Source organism: Squalius cephalus, assembly GCF_949319135.1.
Source record: "Squalius cephalus genome assembly, chromosome: 10".
Taxonomy (NCBI): domain Eukaryota; kingdom Metazoa; phylum Chordata; class Actinopteri; order Cypriniformes; family Leuciscidae; genus Squalius; species Squalius cephalus.
The window spans coordinates 162912-172500 of NC_137131.1; the positions used below are offsets into that span (position 1 = coordinate 162912).

At 45.9% G+C, this 9589-nt stretch overlaps 1 protein-coding gene across 1 annotated transcript in view; it reads right to left on the bottom strand.

Moving 5' to 3' along the window:
* kdm6al (lysine (K)-specific demethylase 6A, like) overlaps positions 1 to 9589 on the bottom strand; it is a gene marked incomplete at its 5' end in the record, with an annotated part of 63520 nt that continues 53931 nt past the window's right edge. Inside the window, 7 exons of the mRNA XM_079883080.1 lie at positions 1 to 759; positions 3995 to 4165; positions 6235 to 6361; positions 6435 to 6576; positions 7470 to 7657; positions 9013 to 9127; positions 9233 to 9381. Of these exons, the coding sequence (XP_079739206.1) occupies positions 730 to 759; positions 3995 to 4165; positions 6235 to 6361; positions 6435 to 6576; positions 7470 to 7657; positions 9013 to 9127; positions 9233 to 9381 (922 nt within the window). The 3' untranslated portion in view covers positions 1 to 729. The remainder of the gene's footprint in view (positions 760 to 3994; positions 4166 to 6234; positions 6362 to 6434; positions 6577 to 7469; positions 7658 to 9012; positions 9128 to 9232; positions 9382 to 9589) is intronic.

Consider the following 9589-nt stretch of genomic DNA (forward strand, 5'->3'; position numbering starts at 1 on the left):
ATTACAAATTTTTTTTGTAGATTTTGCCATCCAAAGTCATCGTAAAATCGATATCTACCATACAAAAAGCTAGGCTAGCGCTCCTTCGTGAAGGCGAACCCTTGAGACACAAGGAAAAGATTTCAGGTTTCAGCATGTTAACAAAATACAAAAAGAACGTCTCAAGTCAGTAGTCTGTAAGTGACGATGCCAGTTGTGATTGACACTATGTACAAAAACAAGTTTCCCATAATTTCCTCCCCAGTTTTTGTGATTAGTTTCTCACGTGAAGCAGCGGCGAGCCGGTGTGGAGAGGAAGTTCGCTCACTACCGCCCCCTGTAGGCCATAACCACACACTGCAGTTATAGACCACCCCCTGCAGGCCATAACCACACACTGCAGTTATAGACCACCCCCTGCAGGCCATTACCACACACTGCAGTTATAGACCACCCCCTGCAGGCCATAACCACACACTGCAGTTATAGACCACCCCCTGCAGGCCATAACCACACACTGCAGTTATAGACCACCCCCCGCAGGCCATAACCACACACTGCAGTTATAGGCCACCCCCCGCAGGCCATAACCACACACTGCAGTTATAGACCGGTTGCATAGACACACACAGCCGCTGGAATCGACGGTCCCGTGTGCTCGCGAGAGTCGACACCACTGTCCTGAATATCAGAAACGGTCCGTTAATAGAGTTCCTGTAATGTGATATCCACATGTAGAGCATCTTAATGTCAAGATGAAGATGAATGAAGAGCAGGAGCCTGAAAAACAGAAGGTAAGCAAAGAGTGTTATTCCAAATGCTCACGTAACACACACTCTCACATACACACACACTCTCTCTGGATCTAAACCCTTCAGGCAAGCCGCTCCGGATCTAAACCTTTCAGACGAGCCACTCCGGATCTAAACCCTTCAGGCGATGGATCTAAACCTTTCAGACCAGCCACTCCGGATCTAAACCCTTCAGGCTCCGGATCTAAACCTTTCAGGCGAGCCGCTCCGGATCTAAACCCTTCAGGTGACGGATCTAAACCTTTCAGGCGAGCTGCTCCGGATCTAAACCCTTCAGGCGACGGATCTAAACCCTTCAGGCGACGGATCTAAACCCTTCAGGCGACGGATCTAAACCTTTCAGGCGAGCCGCTCCGGATCTAAACCCTTCAGGCGACGGATCTAAACCCTTCAGGCGAGCCGCTCCGGATCTAAACCCTTCAGGTGATGGATCTAAACCTTTCAGGCAAGCCGCTCCGGATCTAAACCCTTCAGGTGATGGATCTAAACCCTTCAGGCGAGCTGCTCCGGATCTAAACCCTTCAGGCGAGCTGCTCCGGATCTAAACCCTTCAGGCGACGGATCTAAACCTTTCAGGCGAGCTGCTCCGGATCTAAACCCTTCAGGCGAGCTGCTCCGGATCTAAACCCTTCAGGCGACGGATCTAAACCTTTCAGGCGAGCCGCTCCAGATCTAAACCCTTCAGGCGAGCTGCTCCGGATCTAAACCCTTCAGGTGATGGATCTAAACCTTTCAGGCGAGCTGCTCCGGATCTAAACCCTTCAGGCGAGCCGCTCCGGATCTAAACCCTTCAGGCGACGGATCTAAACCTTTCAGGCGAGCTGCTCCGGATCTAAACCCTTCAGGCGAGCTGCTCCGGATCTAAACCCTTCAGGCGAGCTGCTCCGGATCTAAACCCTTCAGGCGACGGATCTAAACCTTTCAGGCGAGCCGCTCCGGATCTAAACCCTTCAGGTGACGGATCTAAACCTTTCAGGCGAGCTGCTCCGGATCTAAACCCTTCAGGCGACGGATCTAAACCCTTCAGGCGACGGATCTAAACCTTTCAGGCGAGCCGCTCCGGATCTAAACCCTTCAGGCGACGGATCTAAACCCTTCAGGCGAGCCGCTCCGGATCTAAACCCTTCAGGTGATGGATCTAAACCTTTCAGGCGAGCCGCTCCGGATCTAAACCCTTCAGGCGACGGATCTAAACCCTTCAGACGAGCCGCTCCGGATCTAAACCCTTCAGGTGATGGATCTAAACCTTTCAGGCGAGCCGCTCCGGATCTAAACCCTTCAGGCGACGGATCTAAACCTTTCAGGCGAGCTGCTCCGGATCTAAACCCTTCAGGCGAGCTGCTCCGGATCTAAACCCTTCAGGCTCCGGATCTAAACCCTTCAGGCGAGCCGCTCCGGATCTAAACCCTTCAGGCGAGCTGCTCCGGATCTAAACCTTTCAGGCGAGCTGCTCCGGATCTAAACCCTTCAGGCGAGCTGCTCCGGATCTAAACCCTTCAGGCGAGCTGCTCCGGATCTAAACCCTTCAGGCTCCGGATCTAAACCCTTCAGGCGAGCCGCTCCGGATCTAAACCCTTCAGGCGACGGATCTAAACCCTTCAGGCGAGCCGCTCCGGATCTAAACCCTTCAGGTGATGGATCTAAACCTTTCAGGCGAGCCGCTCCGGATCTAAACCCTTCAGGCGACGGATCTAAACCCTTCAGACGAGCCGCTCCGGATCTAAACCCTTCAGGTGATGGATCTAAACCTTTCAGGCGAGCTGCTCCGGATCTAAACCCTTCAGGCGACGGATCTAAACCCTTCAGGCGAGCCGCTCCGGATCTAAACCCTTCAGGCGAGCTGCTCCGGATCTAAACCCTTCAGGCGACGGATCTAAACCCTTCAGGCGAGCCGCTCCGGATCTAAACCCTTCAGGCGATGGATCTAAACCCTTCAGGTGAGCTGCTCCGGATCTAAACCCTTCAGGCGACGGACCTAAACCCTTCAGGCGAGCCGCTCCGGATCTAAACCCTTCAGGCGATGGATCTAAACCCTTCAGGTGAGCTGCTCCGGATCTAAACCCTTCAGGCGACGGATCTAAACCCTTCAGGCGACGGATCTAAACCCTTCAGGCGAGCTGCTCCGGATCTAAACCCTTCAGGCGACGGATCTAAACCCTTCAGACGAGCTGCTCCGGATCTAAACCCTTCAGGCGAGCTGCTCCGGATCTAAACCCTTCAGGCGAGCTGCTCCGGATCTAAACCCTTCAGGCGACGGATCTAAACCTTTCAGGCGAGCTGCTCCGGATCTAAACCCTTCAGGCGAGCTGCTCCGGATCTAAACCCTTCAGGCGAGCTGCTCCGGATCTAAACCCTTCAGGCGACGGATCTAAACCCTTCAGGCGAGCCGCTCCGGATCTAAACCCTTCAGGCGATGGATCTAAACCCTTCAGGTGAGCTGCTCCGGATCTAAACCCTTCAGGCGACGGATCTAAACCCTTCAGGCGAGCTGCTCCGGATCTAAACCCTTCAGGCGACGGATCTAAACCCTTCAGGCGAGCCGCTCCGGATCTAAACCCTTCAGGCGAGCTGCTCCGGATCTAAACCCTTCAGGCGAGCCGCTCCGGATCTAAACCCTTCAGGCGAGCTGCTCCGGATCTAAACCCTTCAGGCGACGGATCTAAACCCTTCAGGCGAGCTGCTCCGGATCTAAACCCTTCAGGCGACGGATCTAAACCTTTCAGGCGAGCTGCTCCGGATCTAAACCCTTCAGGCGACGGATCTAAACCCTTCAGGCGAGCTGCTCCGGATCTAAACCCTTCAGGCGACGGATCTAAACCTTTCAGGTGATGGATCTAAACCCTTCAGGTGACGGATCTAAACCCTTCAGGTGACGGATCTAAACCCTTCAGGTGACGGATCTAAACCCTTCAGGCGACGGATCTAAACCTTTCAGGTGATGGATCTAAACCCTTCAGGTGACGGATCTAAACCCTTCAGGTGACGGATCTAAACCCTTCAGGTGATGGATCTAAACCCTTCAGGCGACGGATCTAAACCCTTCAGGCGACGGATCTAAACCCTTCAGGCGATGGATCTAAACCCTTCAGGTGACGGATCTAAACCTTTCAGGTGACGGATCTAAACCTTTCAGGCGAGCTGCTCCAGATCTAAACCCTTCAGACACACCCTGAAACAAGAATGGAATAAAAAAAATGACTTACTAAAGAGAACTGGTCATAAACCTGCATGAGGTCGTCCATCCGGTGCTGCTCCAACACCACAAACCCCTCCAGCTCTCCACTGCCCTTCCGAGCGCAGGCCTGACAGTGAACCACGGAGGAGCGGCGGGCGTAGCTGTCGCTTGTCACGAACAGAAGGTTAAACACCTCCACCTGCAACAATACAGCACAGGCTGATTTCAGCACGTCGTCTGATGAGAACAAGGGATGGGCATTTTTCAAAAATATTGTATTCGAATATTTGGCCTCATGAAAATCGAATATTTAAATATTAATTTATTTAAATTATGTTAAATGAGAAAGACGCTATTTTTTAAGTTTAAGGTTAAAAAAAAAAGTTTGTCACCATTTCTAAACAATCTTACGATTAGGCAATATACACAACAAGCTTACGTTATATCTTAAGGTTTTCTTTTAGTTGAAAACATTAAACAATATGTGTAAACAAAAAAATATAAAGAACAAAAGCATTTAAGCTCAAGCAACGCAAACGGAAAAAAAAAAAAAACGCTAATAAAGCAGCGCCAATTACACTCGAGTCAGCATATGGTTATCGTGTTTATATTGTTTGACATGTTCATGTTGAGAAAAGCAGTAATATGCTGGAGTGAGAGAACGCTGCACTGACAGACGTTGCAGAGACACAGATAACGGTGTGCTTAAGCGAAGTTTCAAACAGCACGTTGCGTTTTCTGTTCTTAAAGTCTCATTCGACCAAACTTAAAGGAAGCAAACGTCTCAATTATTTTGCTATCAGTTAAGTTATCATCTCACTCACTCGGGTTTAGGGGTGTAACGGTATGAGATTTTCACGGTATGATAATCATCTCAGAAAATATCACGGTTTCACAGTATATGGTATTAAACAATCATTATTATTATTATAATCATCAGCTACAATGACCCTTAAATAAATGAAAACGGATAGGGTTTTTTGGTTGAACATATGGTTTATTAAAACAACTTTTAATGAAGAAAAAAAAAAAAACTTATGGAAGTTTGAGTCTACCTTTTGAAAATAAAAATAAAAAATAAATAAAGCTGCACATCTCCCATTTGAACAAACATGTCTAATCAATTGAATTAATAAAACCTTAACTTATTTTTATTCTTAATTTATTAATTATTTTTTAAGATAATTATAGGATGATAGAGTCTTATGAAATGTATTTTATTTCCACAGAAATTCTGGGTTGTCTGATATAATTTGTCTGGATTTTATGATTTAATACAAATATATTATTGAAAATGCAATCAGATGAAATGTAACAACTTTTGTGTGTCTGCAGATCTGCACAACAGAGGTTTACTAAATTAAAACACACAAAAAAATATATTATTTCTTAAATCAAATAAACTTTATTATTATTGTTGTTGTAACTTTAAGATGGCTACATTCTATTTGTACAATAGTAATATATTTCTTTAAGCTAAACCGAACTTTTATTTTGACAGGTTGTATTTAACTCCTGTGAGTTTCAGTCAGTGTTATTGACGATGATTCTTTTAAATACAATTATGAAATGCTCATTTAGTTCTCTCAGAGCAGCTCTGGATATGTTCCTGTGTTCACGTCCTCATATAGTGAGTGAGACGGCAGACGCTTTAAACACCGTGAGCATCACACACACTTGAGTGTGTACTAGGCGAAGCGGCGCTGCTCATTCACACAGACACGCAGAACAAGCAGAATATAGATTTACAGTATATAGCAGTTTTTTGCGGTTTTTTAATAGACACTCATATAGCGATTTGATTTATTGTACAGATATAGTTTTGATTTATTCATCCATTGATCAAATCGCGCATTTTACGTGACATCTGCGTTATATTGTAAATTCCCTCAGCAACACGGAAATAATACGGCCTTAAAGGAGAACTCGTCAATTTTAACATTGAGCTAATTTTTGTGTACATTTGGAGTGCTGTCAGTACAGAGAACAACGACAGTAATCGGTGTTGCCTACACCGTGTTATCCTCTTTTTAAAATTTGCACCCTGTTGACTTCAATGGGGCGAGTTTTAAACCTGCTTTTAACTTCTTAACATCCTTGATGTGTCATTACAAGTGCACAGCCAGATCTCTGCATTTATGGCCAGCAAAGCAACGTAGTAAAATTCGAATCTTTTTTTAAATTTTTCGAATAATAATTACAGATTGAATATTCGTTCACAGCCCTAATGAGAACGAACGGTGATTCGGCATCAGATCCAGAACTCACCTCACAGATGCTGCAGTAATGCGCCGGTTCATCTCGGCCTCTTCTGTGCCAGATCGTCTCCTTCCCAGCAGCCACCAGCGCCTCTTTAATGGCCTGGCACTGTTTGAGCGTCCGCAGCAAGCAGAACCTGTTCACCACAGAGATTGATTACGGCTCGTTACCGGCCAGATAAACACGCTGACAGAGGAAACTTCACTCACTTGATCATCTCAAACAGCTTGAGGTCGGACACTTTAATGTTCCTCGCCATGTTCCAGGACAGATGCACCATGGGAACCATAGATTTGACGCTCTGGAGTTTGTTCCACTCGTAGCGCTCGACGGCCAGCTTGTACTGATAGGCTGAAGGGAGCAGACAAACACAGTCACATGACAGCGGACACACGAGACTAGTGGTGCAACGGATCACAAAACTCACGGTTCGGATAATTTTTCGGATCAGCAGAAAACAAATATGTGTGTGTGTGTGTGGGGGGGGGGGGACTTTGCTTTTCCTTTATTACTTAAAGCTCACTTGAAGTTCCTAGGTACTACAGCAAAAACTACTAGCCTAACTGGTAAAGTTCAAACATTATTAAAGACAAGTGAACAGTCAGTGATAAAATAAGAACAAATGCACAAATGATCAAGCCGAGATGAATACTAAATAACAGTTACAAAGTCTAACAGTAGTATTGAGGTACTGAAATGAATTAAGCCTAAATGTAAAATAACACTGTTCACTGTAGAAATTAAATATAGATGAATCTTTAAGCTGTATTTTGTTGTTTTATTAACATTAATGACACAGACAACAGCAGGAATATTAGGCTGCTGTCACTTTAAGACCGAATAAACAGACAAACATCCGGTTTCTTTCTCAGCTGTTCACTGATGACAGAACCGAGAGAATACTCGCCGAGACGGCATTTAGTCATAATTTTGTGTGCATGTGTCCGTTCAAGGGCAAGGAAACGCAAAAGAGGAATCAATTCGGTGTTCGAGCGCTGACTGACACGCCTCCGTCTCGCTCTGAGAGAGCACAGATAATGTGCGAGTCCCAATTTTCGGCTCCTTTCCCGCGTTTAAAATTGTTTGAATTGGCAAGACAAAATACGTCCAAGTTAACACACGTTCACTCTATGAAGGTTAAATGTAGCAGTAATCGGCGAACCCCATGCGTGCCGAACCGTGGGTCAGCTGATCCTCACGATCACCCGCTGCACCGCTACACGAGGCTCGAGCAGGTCGCGCACCTGAGAGAGGGCCCACGTTCCAGGAGATGTTGTTGCACCAGCCGATGGCCTGGACCCAGTGCACCGTTCCCGTGTTCAGCCACACCAGATCGCCCGGCCGCTGGATGAACCGGTACACCGGCACGTTCGCCTCGTACAGGTCCTCAAGGTTCGGCCACCACGAGCCCTTCAGGAAGTTGATGTTGTTCCTGCAAAAGGGCGTCAGAAGAGACACTAGCGTATCAATCCAAGGACCGACAGCAGAAGCGGTGTCAGATCCGCCACATGATCTGAAGTCTTAGTTCAACCAACAATTAAAAATGGTCATCAATTACTCGCTCATGTCATCTCAAACCCGCTCATGTCATCTGTCCCTCCACTGAAAGCGTTTTAATCCAAGTCTCCTGAAGAGACACGATCGCTTTATATGATCAGATTAAACATAGGCTTTTCTTCACATATAAACACTAATCAGCGAACGAACACAGATGAGGTTCATTCTCACGTGTTTCGCGGCACATTTGAGCTTCTGCAAGAACCAATGAGGTTTGCTCTAGCAAGTCAAGCTTAGCTTTCTTCTACCGATGATCAAAGCTAAAATTAAATCTGTTGATCATATAAAGTGATCGTGTCTCTTCAGATTAATCCACTCCAGTCACGTGGGTTTATTTTACCATCTCTTTATGAACGTTTGAAGCGTCAGGGTTTCGGGTGATCAGACTTTCACAGGAGAGACAGAACTCTCTCAGATTTCATTAAGAATATCTTCATTCACTCGCCAAATAAGATTCTCATTGGTCTTCGAAACACAAATAAGGACAATTTTCATTTTTGGATGAAGCATCTCTAACTTTGACTCAGGGTCCTTCACATTTCCCATTTCAAAATTCCATACTTTTCCAGACTCAAATTTCCAAACCCCTCAGTAGATTTTTCAGACCGTATTTAACATAAATGGTTCATACAGCATCATTTTCAGCATTACATTTAGAATATACACTGTAATCTGTAAATATTCTTATTTTCTCAGGTTTTTCTGTTGCATGATGAGAAGAAACCTAAAATGCTTTATAACCTGTATATATTCACCGCTGACACATCGGTTTGATACTGTAATCGTGGTTTGGTGTTGAATAAACACAAAAAGCAAAGTCTGATTTAGGTGATGTTTATCTGTTGCTGGTCTGAGTGACACACACATTCGACTAGTGAAGTTTAAAAGAGACTCGCTTTGCATAATGAAAATGAGTGCCTTGAATTGTGTTCAACAATCACTAAACAGTGTTTCCCATAAACTGATTTATCTGTGCGGGAAGCACAGGGATCACTAAACCTCTGCCATGAAAACACTCTGCTTGTATGATAAATGTATTTTTAGAAATTCTTAATTTTACATTTTAGAAAACTGAATAGGGTCAATAGTCTGGAAACAAAATTTTCCATACTTATCCAGACCTGGAAATGACTAAAATCAAATGTCAAACTGCGTATGAAGCCTGTTGACTACAGTCGCTCTCAGACGATCAGGAGCGAGAGGTTTGTGCAGGTCTGAGACGTCACGTACTTCTCACAGAACTCGCTCATCACTCCCCAGTACGGCTCCGGCACGGCAAACCACTCGCAGTCGCCCGGCCCGATGTTGATGTTCACGGCGCAGAAGTTATTGTGCTCCTGATGCCCTAGATATGAGCAGAGAGATCATGTGATATGAGCAGAGAGAGATCATGTGACGTGAGCAGAGAGAGATCATGTGACTGAGCATGTCTAACGACAGCGGCTCTCACCTGGAGTTCTGCTGCCCGGGACCTTCATGAAGAGCTGGACCGTGTTCATACCCAGAATGCTGTAGCCCACGTGACTGAGCAGGTTTCCGGCGGACACGACTCGAGCAAACGCAGGCAGTTTACTGAGTTCCTGCAGCTGCAGTTTCCACCTGCAGGGGGAGCCACAGCTGAACTCGGGCTTTCACTACAGACTCATCACACTGAGCTGAAGAAGTGATGGTGCTCCAGTCATTCAGAGAAACTGAGTCATTTGTTCTGAGTTGGAAATCACTGCTTGCTCATACAAACACTTGGCTTTGGGCAATAAATGAGACACTATCACTTACAAAATACAAAATACACAAAGGGGAACCACAT